The 25,051-nt window shown below is 40.0% G+C and overlaps 1 protein-coding gene across 1 annotated transcript in view; it reads left to right on the top strand.

Moving 5' to 3' along the window:
- The window catches only part of Oxct1 (3-oxoacid CoA-transferase 1), a 127,264-nt gene extending 113,490 nt beyond the window's left edge, over positions 1 to 13,774 (top strand). Inside the window, exons 15-17 of the mRNA XM_042261494.2 lie at positions 1,963 to 2,043; positions 7,231 to 7,332; positions 12,035 to 13,774. Coding sequence (XP_042117428.2) covers positions 1,963 to 2,043; positions 7,231 to 7,332; positions 12,035 to 12,076 — 225 coding nt within the window. The 3' untranslated portion in view covers positions 12,077 to 13,774. The remainder of the gene's footprint in view (positions 1 to 1,962; positions 2,044 to 7,230; positions 7,333 to 12,034) is intronic.
- The last annotated feature ends 11,277 nt before the right edge of the window (positions 13,775 to 25,051 follow it).

The raw sequence follows: 25,051 nt of genomic DNA, 5'->3' as shown, positions 1-25,051 counted from the left end.
CAGGGCTGCTTGTTCATTACAATCCATGAGGTGGCCTTCACAGCAAATGCAGCTCTTTGTCAAATAACGAGAACAAAGTGAGAGCTCCCTGCAGGTTGTGTTCCTCAGAGGCCTACAAACTATTCACTTCATTTGAAGTCAGGCTTGGGATTCATTGTGACATGTCTTATTTGAGCTATATTAAATGTAAGAAAACCTGACAACTATAGAAGTTCAATGTTCATCATTAATTTCAGCTGTTAAATTTAGCTTCCATGACATGCAGAATGTGAACTCTCACAAGGGAGGCGATAGTAGAAGAGAAGTAAGGACGAGGTTCTCGTTCTACATCTGTAAATTTTCTTACATAGCAAGATCTAGAAACAACTTAGTCTTGAAGGTGTAATATCTAGCTACGTAATATGTAGTCAACACTAGTTTTGACTAAGTTAAGCTTATAGAGTTTGTCCTTTAAAGAACAACCCATCCAAGATTTATAAAAGTTGTCCATCCCCATTCATTCATTCATTCAATCATTCATTCATATGTTCATCCATTCAGAAACAGAAGACCTTTTATGCCTTGCACTGACTTGCATATACTGAAGCCTTCTTAATTACAGGTGCATTGCAAAGTTGACAAGTTACTACAAAGAGTAGAATCATAATTCGACCCTGATACCTGAAATTCATTGCCTCTCAACATGTGGTTGGTTTGATACCAGTGTGGGGAGATATCTAAACCAATTCATAGGTGGATGTTTAAGCAGACAAAATAGGCAGATGGCTGATGATGGTGGTGACATCATTGTATTTGGTGTGTTTAAGTCCAAAAGAAAGCTGAAACATTTTGGTGTTTTTAAGAAAAGACCCTCAGTGTGCTAGACCAGCCTTCGACCCATTCATTTATGCTCCTAGTGCTCTGTAGCTAAAAGGGAGCTGAATCATAACTGGGAGAGGTCAGAGCTGATATTACAGCTGGGCCCCACAGAAGCACCCGGGAAGGCATTTCTACCTTTGGGGTCACGATGGGGCTGGGGAAGGGAGTTAATGGGTAAAACCTGGTTTTTGTTCGCAATCCCTCTTTTGCTTTATGTTTGAAGAAAGGGCACTGTGGCTAAAAGAAATCTGAAAAAGAAAAAGTTCATTGAAGCCAGGTCATGTATTTTATTAATGAGCAAATTAGAGCTCATTCTCAAGGGGAAAAAGTCATGAGAGTAAACGTAGTGTACTGAGTCCAGCTGCCTGAGCAGTGGTCTGTTTTGCATGGGCATTAGGTGAGAATAAAATCAGTTCTGATGGCTGAAATTAACAACAAATTGTGACTGGGAGGACTGAAAATGATGATGGGGACTTTGGGGCTGCAAATGGAACTTGTAAGAGAATTAGGTGCTCATGTACCACAAAAATAGACCAGTACATAATCTCTAAAGTTGACATCAAGGAATAAATGGCATGCTAAATATAATGCTTTAAATGTAGGAGAAAATGCATGAAAATATAGGAGAAAATTGAGGTGTTTTCCTATTGAAAAGGGAAGCAAGGCATTGCTATTTTCTGTGCATCTGTAACTCTTTTAACAAATAATATTAAATCTGTTTTAGAAGAGGGAGGCTGGGTTGCAGGTTCATTTTCCATACATACTTCCTACTCTTGGCAAATAAGTACAGATGTTTTTAAGATATGAGACTTGGAACTGTGCATTAGGTAGTACAGGAATTGAGGAATTAATATATGTGGAACAGGGCTTCCCAATAAATCTCTTAAGCATTTGGTTAGTTGTAGGGGTCCTCTCTAAGTTATTCCAGGCATGGAAGCTGCCTTGAGAAAGAGGAGAGCTTGATTGTGCAAAGGTTTGGAAAGAAGTCTATGCTTAAAAGTGGATGTCTCTGATAGTTCCTGGTTTTCCTGTAGTCACCAATTCTAAGTAAGAATTGCTCCTTAAACACTGTTGTTGATGTTTTCTTGTTGTTCTTTGAAACAGGGAAATGCACATAAAATCATGGAGAAGTGTACATTACCACTGACGGGAAAGCAGTGTGTCAACCGCATTATTACAGAAAAGGTAAAGTACCTTCCTCTTTTGATTCTACTCACATCAACTGCCGTCTTTCTTATTTTATTTAGAGACACATTTCAGGCTTTTTAAAAATTATCATCTAAATTATGAAATGTGAAAATTAATGTATCTAAATGTAGACTTGCTCATGTACAACTCTCTGGAATTACACACACAAATGGGAACTCTTATCCTGGGTAGCTTTCACAGTTTGCTCTAATCAGAGAAGAGCTTTATTGAGCCTTAAATTTGGACTCTTAAGATGTCAAGATGGATGATCTATATAAAGTTCAGAGTGTACTTATCTTTCTTTTCTTTCTTTCTTGTCTGCCAAAATCACACAAATACACTCTTGGGTTTTGATTTTAGGAAATTCACACACAATTGAGTTTGAGTTACTTGGGCATGAGGTACAGTATAGACCTACAATAGGTCAAGACAAACATTTTGCATCTTACATGGTTTCTGATCTTTTTATGAAGTGAACTTCAGAACACACCCACCACCTCTATGCTTCTGTATTTTGTTTCATAAATGGAAAACTTTGGCCAGCTATACAGTTAAAACTGTTTGTATCAGAGAAATAGTTGTGATAGCTGTGCACAGCCAGATTCCTATCCCAGATTTGAACTTAGGAAGTGGGAATGGCATGATTCCCGCAAGTCATTGGGGAAGTGTTTTTCTTGATGAAGCCACAGGACAAAATTGCCTGTTTGAGTTTTTCCCCCTTCTCAGTGATGACTTTCTTTTTTTTTGACCAGAGTTGTATGGCAGTAGTATCTCACAGTGTCTGTCTCACTAGCCTTCTTTACAGGATGGGAAGAAACACCCTAAAGCATGCTCTATGGTAGGTTAGGTATACAACACCCCCAGAAGCTGCATTTTCAAGGCAGGTTCCATCTGGTCATGCATTCCTGAGATTGTGTGGAATTCCATAAACGTGCTCTATGGAGAACAAGTGCACCAAAGTCATTGTTATTTCTTGAGTCTCCTCTAAACTATGGACAGGGCCTGTTGAGAAGAACCATTGCTTTGCAGTTAAGACAGAGTCGTCCTCAATCCTGATTTCTTTAATACAAGGTAGCCCTGACCAGGAGTCTTCTAGCACTGTTGTTCTCTGACCCAATCCCCACCCCCCACCATCCCCCACCCCAGTAAGCCTCTCCCTGCTGCCCTGCGCTTGGCTTTCCAGGTCTCCTACCTACAGAGCCTCCTACTCCTCATTCTCCTCTCTTGCATTCCACCCATCCTTGAAGCCTGGCTACAGTTTCCTCCTGCATCACAAAGGGGCTTCTCATCCTCTTAGTACACAGTGATCACATCCTCAGAGTGGACCACTGCCCCCACTGTTCACTCTGGCATGTTGATACCTATGATATAACCTTTATGGGTGATAAAGCTGAATGACACTTCAGACCCCTTCTGGACTTACTTTCTCTGTTCTTGCATGTTGTTTCATTCATTCAGTAAACTTTTCTTTGGAGGACCTTCTCTGAACCAGACCGTTTCTAACAGTGACTTACAAAACGGAGGGGAAGGTTGCAGTCAGTCATCAGGAGACCCATTCCATAGGATGAGACAGCAGGCATCCAGCATCTCCAGCAGCCAGAATAGCAAACTCCAGAGAAGTCACGGTGTGGCACACACCAGATGCCATGTTAGGAACTCATACGGTAACCCAGCAGTAACTAAGGACTGCTTTTGGATGGCATCATACTCAGCATTCCCCAAGTGCCACCTTTTATAGTCAAGTCTCTCTGACTTAAGACTCTCCTGCCTTAGCAGCATTAAAAATGCCAGGAACTCTGTTGCATTCTCCCCTGGACCATGTGCTTCTGGGCCTGCACATTCTCTACCCCTCCCTGGAATGTTCTGTCTGTCCATCCGTACATCCGTATGTCCATCCATCCATCCATCCATCCATCCATCCATCCATCCATCCATCCATCCATCCATCCATCCATCCATCCATCCTTGCTTCCTGTTGTCTTTTGTCTCAGACATGCATCTTTCTGGTTCTCTGTCAAGTATCTCTTCTCCCTCCCTGCATGTCTTGTGAGTGCTACCATGAATCCCGTGCTTACCCTAACTTAACACTGACCGCTGTATTGAAATGACCTCAAACCCCTGCCTGCTGCTCCTACAACACTTCGAGTGGTAACTGATCTGGACTCAGTCATCTCATTAAATAGAGGCGTCATACTTATCCCGCTGAGAAAACTGATAAGTGGAACAGTGAGTCTTGAAAGACAAATGGGAGTTTTATGATTGAAAAGAAAATCAAAGAAGACATCACAGGCAAAGGAGAAACCCAGGCGAAGTCTCACAGGGGTGAAGAAAGCCCAGCCTGTTTAAGAACCTGCAAACGGGACAGCTTAGAGCAAGGGTACAGTTGTATTCTGAACTCCAGCAGAAAATACAGTGAGGGATCAGGTCAGGGAAGGATGTGGATGCTCTCCTAAAAATATGATTCTTCTCAGGAGAGGTATAGGGAGCCCTTCAGCAATTCTCTTATTAATTAGGAAACCATTTTGCATTAGTCAGAGCACTGTAACTTTTGTTTTTTTTCTAAAAAACAGAGGAGGAGAAGAAGAGACAAATCTAATTAAAAGGGCCCATCAATGGACTAGATAAGAAACACAAAGGATCCCAAATCTCAAACCAGAGAGAGAGTCCAGAGAGATTTAGGAGATGGGACTCAGCCTAATTGGATGAATAGGGCACAGCTGGTAAGACAGGTGAGCCCTACATTTTCTAGCAAGAGAGAATGTCTGAGCTGCTGTGTCCCTGGCAAAGCTGGAGAACGCAGGAGGCGGAAGAGCAATGGGAGGCAGGGAAAAGAGAGGTTTAGTTTGACACCTTCAATGTTAACATTCCTGAGTTTTTGAAAAGAGGCAATGGGAGATTTGGATCTAGGGTTCAAAGGAGAAGTCAGTACTGGAATAAGCTACTGAGGATCCTCAGCATGTGGCCACAATCAGAACATGAACTTGGGACACAAGTGAGAAAGGAAACCCAAGGCAGCTAATCCGAATCTTTGGCATCTCAGGGAAGGAAGCTGCCTGTTTACCTCCATGAGTCATAGAGAACAGATGCTCTGTAGATGCTGGATGAGTGGATGTGGTGCTTCATAGATGCTGCTGCTGGATGAGAGGATGAGGATGCAGTGCTTCATAGATGCTGCTGCTGGATGAGAGGATAAAGATGCAATGCCACTAAAAGCAATGGCAGTTAAGGAAGCAGAATTCCATAATCAGCACCAAGGAGAATTCCATTAGGTTGCCCTTTGAAAGTAATTAGAATTGTTTCCTGTTGTATGGATCAGGTTATAAAAGATAGCTTCCCCATCAGCACCTGGCTATAATTAACTGTCGGATCCATAATGTAGCCTTTATGGTGGTAATAAAGTAATTAACTTACTTATCTGTAAGACAAGGTAGTTTCAGTATCATTTTTGATTCCAAGTTAACAATTTAACTTTTAGGTTCTACTCTCTATTTTTATCAAATTTTTGTTTGCCCCTTAGGCTACTAAATGAATCCTAATTCCTCTTAAATTTCAGTAACATCGACCACGTTATCAAACAAACGTGGAAAGTAAGCATCCCTTTGTCCTGCGATGTTCCTCCTGGAAGAAAATTCTAAACCCACTGGAGACAGTAATTCTCTTAGGCCTTTGACTTGGCTTAGGCAGTCTGCTAAGGGATAATAACACGCCCATGCTGTGGCCCGGACATGGTCCCAAGAATGTATTATTCTCCTGCCTGTATCTGGCACCCCAGCCGCAGGGAGGCATTCCCGAGCTCTCTGACCACGGTTGCAAAGACAGGGTTCCCAGGCCGCTTAGCTGTTACGCAGCAGAGCTGTGTGACAGGCCAGCTCAAAAGCTGGTGCTGTTTCTCTGCATGTCGCCTGCTCGCTCACAGTGTACTTAAACATGGCAGTTTAGGGTTTGCCTTGAAAGGCAGTTGAAAATAAAGACCAAAGACTGCAAATGATAGGCAAGTTTAAGTTACATCCGTGGAAGAAAACCTGGGAAACCTTTAAGTCTGAGAAAGGAAACTCCCTATGAGAGCTGGCAGAGGACCATGTTACTACAGAGAGACCTGTAGAACAGGGTTTGAAGCACCAGAGAAGCAGTTGGGTCTCACAACGAAAGCTTTTTTTTTTTTTTTTTTAACCAGCAGACAATCTTCCCCAAGAAGTAAGTACCCCAGAACTAAGCAGGTCCCAGAAATCGTCTGAGAAGACTTCTGAAGAATTCTCAAGTAGGAAGCTCTAGTGAATGCTTTGTAGACCCCTTCCACTGAAGTCACGTGAGGCTATGGTGGTGCCATGACGAGTTGGTACTGTGGCCATGACGTTGGTGATGGATTGTTCAGGCAGGGGTGAGCATTCCTGTCTGCCTTAGACACTACCACTACCATTTGATGTGCTCACCAAAAGGCTGTGGGTTCTCATGCCCTCCTCTTGAGACCCATGTGTTTTCTTGGGAATTTAGAGGTTGAAGAAGAGCTTTACCACTGAGAATTTGAACAGCTGCTTTGTGAAGTTGGCTGGGCTTTCCGGGCCAGGGCAACTTTTATTTCATAATTACGCCTGGGTACTATAGTGTCTTCTTTTGTTTCCTTCAGTCGTTTACCAAGCAGCCTTTTCCCATCATCCCCATTCTTTCTTTTTCCAACTCCACCCTACCTCGTTCCCACTTTGTTCAGTCCTTTCCCTCTTCAGATCGTTGGTCACCTCTCTGGCCTTCACCCAATGTGTTAGAGTTAACTAATGGAAGACAGCTTAAAAACAAACAAACAGCCGGACGGTGATGACGCATGCCTTTAATCCCAGCACTCGGGAGGCAGAGCCAGGTGGATCTATGTGAGTTCAAGGTCAGCCTGGTCTACAGAGCAAGATCCAGGGCAGGCACCAAAACTATACAGAGAAACCCTATCTCAAACAAACAAACAACCCCCAAACTGATTACAGTGCTAGAAGATGCCAACTGTAGCTACCAGCTAAAGGCTGGTTAAGGAGTTGGTATTATTTATAATAGTTATAGTGGACATTTTTTTTTCATTGTTGCTTTTTAGTCTTTGATCCTTGATCTTACCTCTCTTCTAGGAACTTGAAAGTCCATCTCTTTGTGTGTGACAGTTTTCACGATGGAAATGGTCCTTGTCATTTTCTTGACTTCCCACAGGGTGTGTTTGACGTGGATAAGAAGAACGGGCTGACACTGATTGAGCTCTGGGAGGGCCTGACTGTTGACGACATAAAGAAGAGCACCGGCTGTGACTTCGCAGTAAGTGTTTCTGTGAACAGAGCCAGCCTGGCGCCGAACCACAGAACCACAGGCTGGGTGAATAAATGGTTCCAGGACACAAACCGTACGCTTCTGAGAGTGTAAGGAGCTGATCTGAGCAGCCCTAGGAAAGGGCGCCTCCTGTGAGAGCTGGTAGAACAGTAAGTGTGTGACTCAGGCCAGGGCTGTCAGGTGTGAGATTGGAGCAGGAGGACACAGCAGGAGCTACAGAGGACAAGCTCCTGCCCATCTGCCTTGTGTGAAGTCCTGGGGGCCATCTGTTCTTTCTCTAATCTTGATGTGTAGCTAATCTTGATGTCAGCCACTTGTGGAAAAGCAATACTTCCTTATTCTTACACTCATCTGACGATGACATCCTCCTTGACTGAGTCATTTCTGTGCCTTATAGTCCATCCATTAGAGATATTAGAATGTAAAAAGTACAAACTCGTTGTATTCTACTTGTAGGAAGATAATAATGCACAGAAAACTCAGAGTTGGAAACCCAGTAAATATATAGGGAGGAGGGTTCCTGTTAAAATTTTTGTACTTACACTTATTTATTTATACTTTAAAATTATATTTATTTATTTATTGTGTGCATTGCAAATCACCAGTCACCTTCCTCTTGGGGTTGACAGCTGGATGCAATTAACCTAAAGTTAGTCGAAGGTAAAAGGAATAGATATGTCTCGAAAACAGTGAAGGACAGAACCCCTTTTTAATTACAATGAAATATAATGAGATGAAGTTAGGAAAGCCCATGTTTTACAAAAATTATTTGATATGCTACCCATAGATTTCATACTTAACTTCCTGTGCACACAGGCTTGGCTTGTATCTGCAAGTGCATAACAAATTTCTTTGAAAGGACTTTGTTGCATAATTCATTATGTACATAGTAACCACTCCCGGTACTGTACCAAGGTCTTTTGTTTACTAACCTTTTCTGAATTTCCCTTTGGAAAAAAGAAGCAGCCTCCCAGCAATACCTTGCTTCAAAAGCAAATTTTAATTAGCTTTCTTATAACCTCAGGGAGAAGAAAGGGGATTTATTTATACTTGAACTGTTTAAGATTTCTTACTCCAGTGAAACAAGCCAACCGTTCTTAATCAGCTGTTCTTTTTTTTTTTTCCCCCGTTCTGTGTGGAATAGGAACCCTCTGTCAGGTAACACCTTCAGAGATCCGCAGAAATTTCGGTTTCTGCTGCAAAAGAATATACAGCACAAGACCTTCATTATCTAGCTATTTGTTTTCCATGTGGGTAAATCAGAAAGAAAATGTTGCTGTTTTGTTACACACACATGGGGGAGGAGGGCCAACTGAGCACACTCTGCGAGTTTTCCTATCTTCATAGATAGGAAAACGTCTCCATGGTCCTTGTTTTCCAATATCATCCCTTCCTTTTGCTATTACTACACTGATATGAAAATTGACTTCTTTAAGAGGTATATTTGGATGTTTTAATATCTGTATGGATTGTATTCAAGTCAGGATAAACATTCCTGCCCTCAGGCATGTCTTTGTGATAGAAACATTTAAAATCCTTTCTACCAATGTTAGGACGTACATAGCACGTTGCTGTTATAATTATATGCAGTCACGCCCCTGCACAGTGGCACATTGCATTCTCACTCCTAACAATAGCTCAGTACGCAGTGTTGATCCAGCTGATCCCTCTCTCCGTTCTCCTCCCAGCGTCTGGGAACCACCATTCATTCATTCTACTGGCACCTTCTCTGACTTCACACTTTTTTTCTATTCTACATGCAATACTCATTTTAACGTGCTTGCCTGTTTATTTCGCTTACAACATTGACTGCCAGTTTCATGGACGTTGCCCCAAAATTCAGTGATTCATTTTTTTTATTACTAGATAGCATTCCGTTGTGCATGGATACCATTTTCTATATCCATTCATTAGGTGGTAGGCGTTCAGGTTGTTTCGATTTCTTGGTTCTTATGACCAGGGAATGTAGTTGTATCGTTGGTGTGATGGTCTTAGCTCCTTCATAGTGAGATTGCTAGGTCATGGGGTGATTCCATTTTTAATTTTTGAGGAAATCTTACAGTGCTCTTCCCAGTGGCTTTGCCATTCTGTTCCTACAAGTGTCCCTGCCGTATCCTTGCCAGTACTTTTTCCTTCATGATGCTATGCTTGGTCTTAGCAGACAGACCCAGAGCATCTTTGTCTCTCTGGTAATAGCTAATCTACCTGGTTGAGCTTGCTGTCATCATGGCTTTGGTTTTTATTTCTTTCGTGATTAATGATTTTGAGAATTTTCATAACCTGTTAGCTTGTTCTATGTTTCCCTTTCATGTCTATGTAGATATATTATACACTTTTTGTTTGCCTGTACATGGGTTTGTTTTGAGACAGGGTTTCTCTGTGTATCCCTGGCTATCCTGAAATGTATTCTGTAGACCAGGCTGGTCTGGAATTCAGTGATCCTCCCGCCTCTGCCTCTTGATTAAAGATATGGTGCCCCCACACCCAGCCATGTTGCTCACTTTTAATTGGATTATTTGAGAAATGCTTTTGCTATTGAGTTGTTCAAATTCCACATATGCATTCTAGACATTAACTTTTTGTTGTATGTGTGTTAGCTGTTAATCCTTTGTGAGAGCATACCGCATGGAGTCTTGCCTCTCTGTACCTTGTTCACTCTGTGGTTCGTTCCCTCTACTCTTTAGTTGATACAATCTCATTTGGTTTTGGTTTTTATTTTTCCTCCTGTGCCTTAGTTTCTCCTTGATTAAAAAGGAAATATCCTTGCAAATTTCAAAGTCCTGAAGCTTTTGCCTTGCTTTCTTCTGGTGGTATTATAGTTTAAAGAGTCTTGTATTTTGTAATTGGTGATTGACAGACTGGGGGAGGAGGGTCTAATTCAATTTTGCACATGGATATCCAGATCTCACAGCTCCATGTATCGAGAAGCTTGGCTTTCCTCGGTGTTTTCAGTTTGCTGTTATTGTTAGTGCTTTTGTCAAAAGCAGGTGACTTTAGATGATGATTGGACTTAGTACTCGAGTACTTAGTACTCGAGGCTTTGTCCTTTTCCACAGGTCTATGTCTGCTTTCTAAAAACACCACAATATTTTAGTTGCCATCGATTTACAGCATATTTTAAATTCAAATATTGAAATGCTTCCTACTTTGCCCCTGTAGTTCAAACGACCTTGACTATTCAAGAATTTTTGTGGTTCCACTTAAATTACAATGTTGCTTCTGGTTCTGTGAAGAAAGTGACTGGTATTTTGAAAAAGAACTTCATAGCTGGAGGGGTGGCTTAGTGGTTAAGAACGCTTGCTGCTCTTGAGAAAGACAACTTCAGTCTTAGCACCCACATACATAGTGGCTTCAACCTCTGTAACTCCAATTCCAGGGGATCCACTGCCCTCTTCTGGCCTCCACAGGCATTGTACACACACATGGTACATGTACATACATGCAGGCAAAACACTCATACAACGTTTTTATTATAAAGCACTACATTGGCTCTCTATATTACATTGAATAGGGTATACATTTTTAACCATATTTGTTCTTCCAATCCATGAGCATATGCTAGCCTCCCATTTCTTTTTACCATATTCGGTTTCTTTAGGGCATTATAGTGTTCCTCTCTGCTTGGACATTGGGTTACCTCTACCTCTTCACTACTGTGACTATTGTGATAGACACTGGCATACAGTGTTTCTTGGAGATCCTGTTCTGAAACGTTTTGAACATGTCCCCAGGAGTAGGATGACTGGGTCATATGCAAACTCCATTTTTAATTCTGTGGGAACTTCTATACCCTTTCCACAATGGCTGTATTCCAACCACCATTCTCAGGGCTTCCATTTGCATTTCTCTTAAAATCACTGGCTTACAGAATCATTTGTATACTGGCCATCTGAGTATCTTTTTTGAAGAATCATCTGTTCAGCTGCCTACTTTTAAATAAAGTTATTGTTCTTTGCTGACTTATAAGCTATCCTTATATATTCTGAGCATTAAACCCCTTTTTGGATACATGACTTAGTTGATTGTTGTCTTTGACATATAGAAATTTGTAAGTTGGATAAGTTTGTAAGTGGCTTATTTTTGTGACACCATGACCCAATATTTTCCTGACTAAAGAGTCTTGTTTACTTTTTTCCCCTTATGCTCACATTTTGAAAGAAGGATTTTTCAAAATATTTATCAAATAGTAATTAACCTGGGCTACTCACCAAGGGCCACAACCCCAAAGAAAAATGACTTCCCTTGCCCAACAGCCATCGATTGCCAATAGTTTTTCAGCTAGGTGTGCAGTTTCATGAATTTCTCTCCTAACCATGTGGGAATGTGATTGACTTGACCTCCTGCACTGATACTTTTAATTTTGTCTATGCTTGTATTAGTCATTGTGTGCTTGATGGGCCAAAGTGGGGAGGGGGGAGTGATTTCTTAGCATTTAAAGTCCATTATCTCTGAAATGTCATTTGCAGTGTATATTAAGTTAAATTGATTATTCATTTATTTATTTCCTGAATGAACACTTAATTTATGCAAAATAGGATTTCTTTATTCTATATATGTTGATCACTTTTGAAACTTAATATTTCCTTCAGTCTTTATTATTTAATTTAAAAAAATTTAAAATGAATTGAAGCCACATTTGAACATCCTGTGGTAGAATAAACTTTAATTTTTTTCCTCTTTCTTTCGCCAGGTTTCACCAAAACTCATGCCAATGCAGCAGATCTCAACTTGAAATGTGGAGGAGACATTTGTCCCAAGATGCTAAGATTTCATTTTGAACACATAGGATTTAATTGAAAGGATGTCATAATCAAAATTATATATTTAACAAAAGTTTTGACTAGTTTTCTTCTAGTATCTCTGGATTTGTGCAGCCCTAGACTGTTCTTTTGAGTGTGTGCTAACATTTCCATGAAAAAGAAAAGGAAAACATTTCATTGTGGTCTTGTTTCATAAGTGCTAAGAAGGTTGTCTTCACTATTGGTGCTCACATTGGATGTATGTTCATCTTTTATGCTGTATATACTAGACCGTGACTTAGTAGTCCTGAAAGAAAAGTTTCATGTGAATTTGTGATTAGGCAGAATACTTTTTTGATAACTATGTATCTTTTACTTTCCTCTTCTTTTTGAGAGAAAGATCTGATTTGGTGATTATGCTTGCCTCTTTAGAACATCCTCCTTACCTCCACACTTCTTATAGTGAAATATATCTAAATAGATACCCAAGAAGGCAAACAGGGATGTCTTTGGGAGAAGTAAGCAGAAGAAAGAACAAGGCATAGGATCCACCAGTGCTGGCATCCCACCCGATGTTGCCTTTATAGACAACCAACTGTCTACCTATGTGCACTAACAACTGAGGCTAACTATGGGAAGAGGTCGAGAAACATACTGACATACTTAACCTAGTTCTTCTATTTTAAGCACATGCTATGCCTTTGTATTCAGGAGACTCTATTTCTGTTAGTAAGCCCTGATGTTTACTTATACAACATCACCTAAGCAAAGAAGAACGGTGGGCAATTTATCATGAGTCCTAAATCACAATGACAGCAGTATTTACAAAAAAAAAGTTCTTCCAAGATATTTCTCTTTTGGGCTCTCCATTCTGCTCAGCAAAGATTCTAAACCGCGAATGACTTTTTCTACAGAACCCTGGAATGTCCTCTACTTAAGCTACTTACTTCTCTTACCAGAGTGCTGTTACTCTAGCCTTATGTGAGTAGGAAAATGATGGGAGAGTCTCAGATCTGAGTAGTCAGCAAACTCTTTGTGCTGGGGAATGAACATGGTGGCTTGGGTTTATAAGGGATGCTTCCTCAGAAGTAGCCTCAGTACCAGACAGTTGCCCAGAAGCGTCAGTTCAGAAGCTCCCTCGGTATCAGATGTGTGAAAGTCTAGGCACCCTGAAGCCAGGCTGGACAGCTGGTGTCTATGTGGTGAAATATACCGTTCTTATGTTACTAGTTATAGGAATGTATGCATGTTTTAGGTGGTGGTTGTCATTAAAACTCACTTCTCCTCAAGTGTAGCCACAGCTAACCTGTACAGTTTGTGAAGGAGAAGACAGGCTTTCCCCCCAATACTACTACTCTCTTTGTAGTACTGCTTTTCTGTCCGGCTTCATGGTTGAAGGCATCCACTGCCAGGACTGATAAGAAGAACCCTTCTTAGAAGGCACAAGGTCCATGAGAGTAAATATGTCTATGTTAGAGTCAACACTTGAAAATATTATTATTGTTGATATTGATATGTCTTCAGATGCACTTGCTTATCATTCCAGTCTGTTACTTTAAGACAAGGGGATTCTAAGAATGTTTCAAACATTGTCAACGCGTGAATAGATGACTTAAGATTCTTGCTCAGAGTGCCATGATATTTTTAAAAATCCGTTAAGTGATACAATAAAGATTGCAAATTGACAGAGATCATTGTGTTTGTTTTCTTTTTTCACTTGGCAATGGTATGGTTCCACGTGGGGAATTACAACAAAGGTTGGTAGAATGGCCAAACATTAAGTCAGCATGCCTTTACTTCTAATCAAGTCATTACTGTTTCTTTCTCCCTCCCCTCTTTGTTTCAGGGGGTGGGGGTTGGTGAAACAAGGTCTCTCTATGTAGTCCTGGCTGACCTGGAACTCATTATGTAGACAGGCTGGCCATGAACTCATGGAGATCTACCGGCCTGTTTCCTGAATGCTGGCATTAAAGGCATGTACCACCATGCCTGGCATTAACTTCTCTTTTTGCCTTACCAAATAGATAAATTTATATTCTAGGAAGAGCAAAAGAAACATTACCTAAATGAATTCTGCTGTGCCTTGCTTCCTATCACAGCCAGTCATGTCTGTGAAAATTGATTTTCAAACCTGCTGTGGGTTGTATTTCTGTATGCTATTAATATGTGTTGCTCCCATTGACTATAAATAAAGCTTCATTGGCCTATGGCAAGGCAGCTTAGAGGCAAATGGGAAATCCAAGACAGAGGGAGGGGAAGAAAGGCAGAGGCAGAAGAGATGCCACCCTGCCACCCAAGGAGCAGCAATATGCCAGCAGACTGGTAATGCCACAGCTACATGGCAAAACGCAGATGAATAGAAATGGGTTAATTTAAGATGAAAGAACTAGCTAGCAAGAAGTCTGCCATAGGCCATACAGTTGGCAATTAATATTAAGCCTCTGGATGATTATTTTGTAAGTGGCTGAGGGACCTTGGAGCTGGGCAGAACTGGAGGATCTTGGGACCACAGGACTGGGAGGGACCTGAGAAAACTTAGGGCTACACAAACCTTCATATGTTATTTATCTATTTATTTTGCTTTATCTCACATTTTCCTTTATGGTACATTTCCATTAATCAAGTGGCATTTTGAGTTTTATTGCAGTTTTAAATGTCTTCTTGTAAACCATTGCCTCTCTACTAACAGTCTTTTCTTCCTAGCCAAAATCCTAGAATTGGGGATGGGTTTCTTTCTTCTTTCCTTTTTTTTTTTTTTTTTTTTTTTTTGGTTTTTCCAGACAGGTTTTCTCTGTATAGTGCTTGCTGTCCTGGAACTCACTCTGTAGACCAGGCTGGCCTCGAACTCACAGAGATCTGCCTGCCTCTGCCTCCTAAGTACTGGGATTAAGGGGACAGGTTTCTAAGATGGGTCATTCTTTATAGCTCCCCTCTGTCCACTCTGTCCAGGAGTTGTACCAATCATGTTATTTCTCCCATGTTCAAACACAGTGAGAGAAAAGAGTTTTATTCGCCTTCTCTCCAGGAGCTGGAAGAATGTGATCTGGCACTAGCACCCAGTCCTCTGATAAACACATACATATGAATGCACGCTACTGCTTTGTAAATGCAAAGAAAGGAGCTGACACACAGGAACTGTGGAGGGAACATTCTGTTGGTACCCTGGCCCTGAGTTCTGCTTATACCTAAGTCAGTTTCCCTCCAGCGTATTTGTAAACGAGCTTCCAAGTCTTCCATTTTGTTTGTCACCTGCCACCACAGTATATATTCAGCTTTTGTGGTTCTTGAGTTCTGTGTGGGGCCTGGCCTCTGACAGGTGTGTACAATATGAGAAGAACAGGCTGTACACTGAGTACAGTGTTGGTGTGGGGGCTACCAGTGGGTAGTAGGTTTAAGTTGAAAGACTTTCCTCTTATGGTTGTACTCTCTAAAGGCCTGCTGTATATCAATGGAAATTAAGCAGAGGTTTAATCAGTGGATTGGTTTCTTTGACGTTAACATTCCTTTTTTTTTTATATAGGCTATGATCTGTCATTTCTTAAGCTTACTTTTGGATCATTTATCTTTAATTTAATATGATTATACAGTTTTCCGTGGTGGTTCCATAAGATGAAATTAATATATTTGATCTCAAAAAAGTCTTAAAGATCTTTCAAAAACACTATATCATATTAGTTTAGTATGGAATTAATTAGTCCTATTCTTAGTTTTCAGTGTCTACCCTGCCTGGCTATTGGAGGCCATATTAATATCAAATATCAGGATAAGCATAAATACCAATAGTAATTTCTTCAGGTATATCTGTGTGACATGCTTGAAGTCTCTTCCATCTAAAAAGTTAGACATGTCTAGCTGTGGAATCTTCCAGAGATATTTTGTGAATCACCCAGCATCTTTGAGATCTCTGGATAACTAATTAAACAGATGAGTGCTTTCTGCAATCATGTTTTATTGTGGAGGCTCAATAGGCTTGATCATGGTCACTGTGATCTTTAATGGAGTACCCTTGTAGTAGATTGGATGTAATTGGCCCCCATAAGCTCATAGGGAATGGCACTGTTAGGAGGTGTGGCTTGGTTGGAGTAGGTATGGCCTTGTCAGAGGAAGTGTGTCACTGTGGGTTCGGGCTTTGAAGTTTCCTATGCTCAAGATATCACCCAGTGTCATAGACCATTTCCTGTTGCCTGCAAGATGTAGGACTCTCAGCTACTTTACCAGTACCATGTCTGTCTGCATGCTGCCATGTTCCCCACCATGGTGATAATTTAATAGACTGAATCTCTGAAATATAAGTGAGCCACCCCAATTAAATGTTTCCCTTTATAAAAGTTTCCATGGTCATGGTATCTCTTCACAGCAATAGAAACCCTAAGACAACCCTTTGGAAGAGACCTCAGGCTGCTGTATCCTGGCTCTTCTGTAGCATGACTTGCAGTATCTCAGTTAACAAACTGTGGGATCCTGGTATCAACATAGCCCATTTTGTGTCTGGCTCACTGCTTTGTAGTGATGCATTCCATTTGTTACCCTTTATTCAGTTTAGGGGGAAAGTGAGTCCAGAAACTCACATCTAAATCCTGTTTCCCCTGGAGCCTTGCTTTTGATTTAGGGGGAGAGGGAGTTGCATCTCCCACTTTTTTTTTTTTCTGGAATTGGAATGCCTTATAGCCTCTTAAGATATGGTCTACAGCTCCCAACCTTTGCACACAGTAGTGGCAAGAGTTAAATAGTTGTGCTGCTTCTCAGGCAGGTCTGCCAAAATCAGTGTGCATATGTGTGTGTACATGTGCATGCATACCCACTGTGTTCTCAATGCGTATGCCATGGCTGGCCATCGCTGGCCTGTGATAGTTTTCTAAATATACTTGTTGAAATAACCTAGCAGTTGAAAACATGGTTAATTTTAAGTCAGGCTTAGGTTCCCCTTGGTTAAATAGTGATGTAATATCTCTTTAGGAATATGTACGGGGGAAAAAAATGGAACCTAGGGACTGTCACAAAGGAATAAACAGTTCTGAAATGCCTATATTTGTTTAAACACTTTATAATTTACAAATCACCTAGAATATGTGAGGTAGCTTATCTCATTTTCACAGTAATTTGCCAGGGAGACATTATTACAGCCATTAAAATTAACTTGATTAGCCTGTGAGAAGTAATGTCCACTAGTTCTTTAATCAAATGAGCCTTTCTAGGCTAATGTTGAATTCTGCCAAGCTAGTTCATGAGATGCAAATTAAATTCCCTGACTAGAACTAGATTTGTTGCTCTCTGGTTAAGCCATAAAATAAAGTCTATGCCCTTCAAACCTAATGGGACAAATATTCTAGTTTTGTTCCCTCTGTTCACATGTTCTTGTACATAACCTAGTTTATGGTGAAATGGATAGTTCTTAAGACAAAACTGATAATACAGGAAAATGTTTCTGAGGTTGGTGTCTGATCACCCGGATCTATTCACTTGAAAGGCTTTGACTGGGTAGCCAGGGGTAAGAAAGTTCACGTGACAGCAACAGGAAGGACTGACAGGCTGAAACCATTTCTGAACTTCTACTTCCTGGGCGCTACCCATTCCTTATGTTGGAAATGTCATACATCAGACTGATTCCGATGAACTCCCTGAGAGAAGGCTTGACCTGATGAGGTCAACCATTCCTTTTTCAAGAGAGAAAAGAGCCATATAGAGAAGGCGGCTAGACACATAGGAGACTGAGATGCTGGGTGATGGGATGCATGAGGAGGCCTGCTCAGCAAGGCAAATGTAAATTTAAGCATTACTGTCACATTTCTTGGAATGTAAGGCATCGACATGTATGAAATACAACATGCTTTTGTTTACTCTTTCATCATTGAGAAATTGTATTGTGCACATAGTAAGAATTTTTAAATTTCTTGCCAGTCCCAGATGGATTCATCACGTATTCTCTCCTCACTGACAAAAGGGTCATTGATGAATGTTTGATGTGACTGATAGGAAACCCAGGCAGTTAATGGACCAAGGAAATTGCCTATCTAAAGTCTGTACATTTGGAATCCGGGGGCTTCTTTATGATCAGAGATAAGGAGTTAAAAAGGTCAAGGTCATATTGGTAGCCATGGCTGCTTGTCTCAGCTTCTCCTCTGAAGCTATGGGGCAGCACGAAGCTGAGATCTCTCAACTATCAGATGCCATCAGTTGTGTGATTCATCTTATTTTCAGATACGTTAATTGTGGGGAAGTAATGAATTAGAGTTAGTCCTCCAAAGTCCTGCTGAAAGACATCAGACTAAAAAATAACTTGAAGAAAAATGCTGCTTTCATGTATCTACACAGCACTAACTGCTGAGAAAATGTCCTTAAGATCAACTTTAAGGGGAAAGAAAGAGTTGGCAGTTTTATTCATATGTATATAAATAAGTACATGGAAACGGTTGCCAATCAATTCACCAGTCCAATGGTTCATTATGCCATCCTCCCATCGTGCTTTTCCCAGTGTGTATAGCACAGTCCTCTTGTCTTCAACCCTTCAATGCCATCTTTTCTATACATCTCAAGTATATATAAGTTAAAACATTTTAGATATTGTCATTAAGTATGTTTGCTATATTACATAGACTCAAGTACATAAACCAAGCATGAAAAGGCAAAACATTGGAAGGGATATTCTTGGGCTGGTAAAATGCCTCAGCAGGTAAAAGCACATGCGTTGCAACCCTGACCACCCAAGTTTGGTCCCTAAAGTTGACTCCCAAAAGTTGTCCTCTGACTTTTACATGAATGTCATGACACATGCATTGCAGAAATAACAAACAACAAAACAAAACAATAATGTTTAAAAGAGGGCTAACAAGATCCCTTAGAGCAGTGGTTCTCAACCTTCCTAATGCTGTGACCCGTTAATACAGTTGCTCATAGTGTGGTGACCTCCAACCATAAAATTATTTCATCAGTACTTCACAGCTGTAATTTTGCTACTGTTAGGAATTGTAATGTAAATATCTGATATGCAGGATATGCAAAAGAGTTGTGACCCATAGTGTGGGGCGTTTACCCATCACCCCCACAGTTCCCCAGAGTTTTCTTGAGTGCGAGCAGCAGGAAATATTAGATAGAAGGATTTATAGTGGAAAATCTTGCGGAGATAAATAGATAGAAAACAAAGGATAGCCTCGAGAGGGCCTGGAACCTATTCCAACAGGCCCCGACTGTCTCTGGCCCAGGGTTTTTTTATAGAGACACCAAGGGGTGGAGCAAAAGATCTCCTCCCCCAGCACAGCCAAGTGTACACCATCTCAGACACTTGCACTCAGGCCCGTGGTCCTGATCATCCTCTATTTGGACATGCTGGGTAAAGCCACAAGGAACCCGAGAATGGGCTCCCACAGGTCCCCCCTTCTTAATATATTAAAAAAAATAACTATTAATGGCTTACAGCAATCTCCATAGCTGTTACACCTCCAAGTATGGGAGTAGAGGATGATATAGATGGCATTTCTCTTTTGAATTAGGTCCAAGGTGACCACAGCAGTCTTAGCTGCCTCAAGCCCTTTCTAAACCAAAAAACTCTTAAGGCGACTACAAACTTAAAGAATCCCTTAGCTTCATCATTACCATTAACAGGTTAACATAAATATTGCTATACATAGTCACAATTATCTCAATCTTACAACTCAAAGCAAACTCTTAACAGAACCATTTGAATTAGCATATATGGTACTATATATAGCTAACAATTTTCTCCGTCTTACAACTTTAACTCAGTCATTTGAATTTTCTTGTTAACAGAACATAGGAAAAACTTCGATGTATTCACATCAAACTTAAACATTTCCTCAACTCCACAAAACCAGGGTGCATTAATATCAATAGGTTTCTGTGAACATAATTCAATCTCATAACTCCTCCTTTTCTTTATAATTTTTTAACAAAAACTCAAACCAAGTTAGAGGAACCCAAACTTTTCTGTTTAAACAGTTCCATTTGTAACACAAAACCAGTTCCATAAGTAATTGCATTTTTACATAAACAGTTCCACAAAACAATTCATAAATCACCAGTTAATAAAGCATATATGCATACACAAAATTGCATCTTGATTCTAAGTAGAAATAAATTTCTTCATTTAAACAGTTCCATATTTAACCCAATTCCAGAAAACCGTTCGTAGGTCAGTACTCAAAACTGTGCCATTGCAATGAAATCTCTATTGTTTATTTCATTTAAGTCTTAAAATTCAAATGATAAATTCTGGTACTAGCCTTCCAAATATGAGAAATCCATAACCAAAATCTTTTTGTAATTTTATCTCATTTTTAAGTTCAAAAAGTTCAAACAAGAAAAATTCTGGTATCACGCTTTCACTTCCAAATATGAAGAGACATTTTTCAAGCAAAACTTTTTGCAGTTAGTAATTTTTGTTCAAACAAGCGTCTCTGCAACTTTTGTTCTCACAGACAGACCTTTTTAGTTATAGTAATATTTTAAACCGCACCGTTTTTGCTGTTAGCTCAGGTTTTTCTGTGCTGCATTGATATTCCATGGATCTCAGCCGTGGATACCTTGTGCTGGTTCTGGTGTCCTCCATTCTTAGCTTCTTAGCGGCTTCTGGAGCTTTTGAAACCACTCTACTGCCTGCTTTGCAGTCTACTAGGAAACTAGCTTCTGTGTTTCAGGTGTTTTCACCATATACATTAAGAATAGACTCACACTTAACATTTACTCTTTACAAACCCACATATAACATATTTTGCCTTTCAAAGCATTTAGACTCACTTTCAACTATTACATGTTTTTACAAACTCACATACAACATATTAATATCTACTTATTTATACTCCTTAAGAAAACTATAGAACTACTTTAGCAAATATATTTCTTATTAATTCTTATATACTTATATTCATTCCATCTTCTTATTTCTTATTTAAACTTACATTTACAACTAGCATCTTACACGCTTATTACTACATGTCTTAAGATTACCTTAGATACTTCTTGCAAGCGTATATTCTTAAAAAATTCGATAGTTCTATTTTACAAACTTGTATAGGGCTACCATTAGCATATATTTAACTTAGCAAACACCTAAAGATTTCTTAACACAGAGACCTAACAAGAGAATATTTTCTACAAACTCACATCTTATTTCCATCTTTCTACTTCTTACTCTTAATTATTATCACTATCTCTATTAGAAAGATTCTCTTAACTAGACAGGAAGTACGTACATCATTTCTAAAGTCTCTACCTCTACCTCTACCTCTACCCCTCTCCCTCTACCCCTCTACCCTGGGAACTGAACCCAGGACCTCCTGAAGAGCACTAACTGCTCTTAACCACTGAGCTATTTCTCCTCCTACTCTTCTTGTTAGTTTTCTTGCTCTTCTCTCTTTAGCCCAGGTTTCTCCTATTTATTCTCTCTTCCTGGCTGCCACACTCATCCTTTTCTGCCTAGCAATTGGCCCTTCATTCCTTAACCGATCAGGTGCTTAGGCAGGCAGAGCCAAACAGGTGCAGCACATCTTTACATAATTAAACACTGCTGGAGCCAGGAACTGCAAAAGCCCATCATGCTGTGTTTGCTGGGAACTGGCATGATGCAGGAGCTGGATGGCAGAAAAAATGAGCTGCAATATGCTGGCAGATAAATTATAGCAGAAGAAGAGACATCTCTTCCTGCACAGCACCTCATACTGGCAAGGATGGACAAAAAACACAAGGTTGAAAAAAAAAAAGTCTTTGCTACGTCCAACTTAGTATTCCAGGAAAGGAAGGGTAGATTTGGAACTAAAAAGTAACAAATTCCTAATGACATAAGTACCTTATTAACCAACATTGTGTAATATGCTAGGGATACTGTACTAAAAAAAAGATGGTTTCACCTTTAAGAGCTTAAACTTCTGGTGGAGAGAAATAACTCAGCAAACAATGACATGTGAGGGTTGAATTTTCCAATTTTATGAAGGGAGGGTATGAACACCATAAGAGATTATTTGAGCAGCCTTGAAATTATATTTTATATGCATATCATCACATCCTTAACTATATCATAGTTTTTTTTTTCAACAAAATTGTAGGCATATTTAAGAAGCAGAAAAGTGACTTGATAGACAAACCCCCGAAAAACAATAAGGAGTTCAAGTAATTTGTGACTTATGATTTATTCAAAGTCACAGAAGAAACTCTTCCACAATGGCAATCCATGAGGAAGAAATGGTTGGAGAACAAAAATCAAATATCCATATGCTTGATTTTATAATATTTAAACTTCAGAGTTTCAGAGAAATAATAGGGCTGTTGAAAGCATATGAAATGAAATGATACTGGCCCGGAATAGGGGAGCACACTATTCAGTAGCTATTGTAGCCATTTGATTATGGATGTTTTATTGTTGAAGGAGATCACATAGATACAATCTGTTCTGAAGGGGTCAATTGAAATATTCTGGTGACTCAGGAAATGCAGCGACGAGAATTCCACTAGCCAAACAGAACCAGCTGTGCTTTGCAGAAATGCAGCAATTGTGAAATGACCTCATTGTTATCTGTAATGTCGAGGAGAAGCAGAAATGTTCCAAGGACATGTGAGCCGGTGGTAGAGCTGAGCATATGTACAGAAGTAAACTAAGTCATAAACTGAAAAGAAATTCCCGTTGGTAGAAAAGAAAAATCAGATAGTGAAATAATTAACCCTCTTTTATGGGGAGTAGGCCCATGTATATTTCACATGGCCATAAATTGATAAGGAAGTAATTTTCTATTATATCAAGACCATATCACAGAAGATCAAATTACCCATATGTATAAAACTCCTTTGCCTATTCCAAATGACGAACAGTTATGCCAAAACATATCCACTAAAATATTCCAAGAAGTTGTCAAAGGCATCATATTTTGCATGGACTGTTTTTTTTTTTAGGATTTATTTACTTTCATTTTATGTATATGAGTGTTTGACCTGCACCATCTGCATAAAGTGACCCCAGAAGGCAGAAGAGGGTGTCAGATCCCCTAGAAGAGGAGCTTAGAAGGTTGTAAGCCACATGTAGGTGCTGAAAACCCAACTCAGGTTCTTTGCAAGAGCAACAGGCATACTGCAAAATAAATAAATAAGTAATATGAAACCCAATGAGATATCGTGATACAGTCAATAGTGACTCAAATGAAACAGTGACAGCCAAATGCTGGTGAGGGTGTGAAGACACTAACCCACCCATGCATGGCTGTAGAAAATGAAAAGTGTGTAGCAACCCCAAAACCTTTTGGCAGTTTCTAATCAAACTTAACAAGTAACTCAGTAGATGGCCCTGCAAATGCAATATTTCATTTCAAAAATCAAAGGTTGTATCCATGTAAAACCTTATAAGCAAATGTCAGCATCAGCCCCAAACCAGAAGAATTCCATATGTCCTTCGGTGTGTGAATGTTTAATCAAATTAGCAAATCCATATATGGAATGTCACTCCACAGTAAAAAATAATATCCTGCTAAAATGCACAACAACCAGGATGAATCCTCAGGAAATGACAGAGTTAAAAAGGACAATACTAAAGGATACATACATGTTATTTCATTTGTAACATTTTTAGAATGATAACATTTTAGGAGCAGAGAACAAATTAGTGATTTTCAGGGGTTAGGGACTCTGAGCAAGAGAGGGAAGAGGTGGGTGTGATTTTTACATAGTCATAGAAGAGGTCTTTGTGATGGAACTACTCTGTTATCTTAACTTAGATGGTATGACATCTAAGTTGGTGTGGTATGTGCATGACAGAAGTACACACTGCTACACACACACACACACACACACACACACACACACACACAAATGTTGAAGATGGTGGCGAGGGTAGAACTGAGAAGTAGGTGTGAAAGTAGTGAACTGCCTTTAGCATACTCTCAAGATTGAACTATAGTTTCTTAAAATGATAACCTTGGAGGAAAATAGAGAGACCCAAGGGATCTCTACTGTTACATCTTACAACTACAGAGCATGTTCTCAACAGAGCTACTAACAAATATAAAGTTTAAAAGCAACTTGGTTTGCAGTGACTGGCCTCCTTGTTCTTTCCAATACTGAGGGTGAAGCCATGGCCTTCAGCATGCTGGGCCAACAACACTCTAATACGGACCCACAACCACAATCTAAAACTTCCCTTTTGATCTTTTTCAAAACTTTGGTGGCTATCCTTTGTTTTGTTTTGTTTTTATATTATTTTGCTTTACTTTTCTTTTTAATTAAAAGGGAAATATTTCCAATTTTCTTATGAATGATAAGCAAATAGTTGTTCTGGTATTGAGGATGAGGGAGAGCCAGAGGGCTGATGAACCCAGCAACCACCCAGGTCCAGAGCTATGAGTTGGCCTATCCCAACATTCACCTCATCTACGATCTGCTGGAGCATGTAAAGGGGCCAGTCCTGCAGTCCCAAACTTGCAGGATCTCCATGACACAGGACAACAGCAGGACATCCAAGAGGAGTCCCAGTGAGGGCAAAGTGTCAATAGTGTAGCAGAATCCAGAGGCCTCGAACCAGACCAGTGACTCATCGCAATGAACACTTGCAAGTAAAGATGTATGGACTAAAGGACTGTGTGACTCCCTGTGTCACACTACAGCTCCCACCATGAGGTTTTTCTTTTTCTTTTCTTTTCAATTTTATTTTGTTTCATTTTGGGGGTCTGTTGCAAAGGAAGAGGGATCATGTGAAGGGATTAGGTTAAGAGTGGGATTGAGATGCATGATATGAAACCCACAAAGAATCAATAAAAAGTTTTTAAAATGCTGGGCAGCGGTGGTGCACACCTTTAATCCCAGCACTCGGGAGGCAGAGGCAGGTGGATCTCTGTGAGTCTGAGGCCAGCCTGGTCTACAGAGCGAGATCCAGGATAGGTACCAAAACTACACAGAGAAATCCTGTCTCGAAAAACCAAAAAAAAAAAAAAAAAAGTTTTTAAAAAAATTAGAAAAAGAAAAGAAATAGTTATTCT

This window comes from Peromyscus maniculatus, chromosome 15 (genome assembly GCF_049852395.1).
Source record: "Peromyscus maniculatus bairdii isolate BWxNUB_F1_BW_parent chromosome 15, HU_Pman_BW_mat_3.1, whole genome shotgun sequence".
In the NCBI taxonomy this organism is placed as follows: domain Eukaryota; kingdom Metazoa; phylum Chordata; class Mammalia; order Rodentia; family Cricetidae; genus Peromyscus; species Peromyscus maniculatus.
Note: the sequence above shows the minus strand (reverse complement) of the source record. Positions and strands in the feature narration are given on the sequence as shown.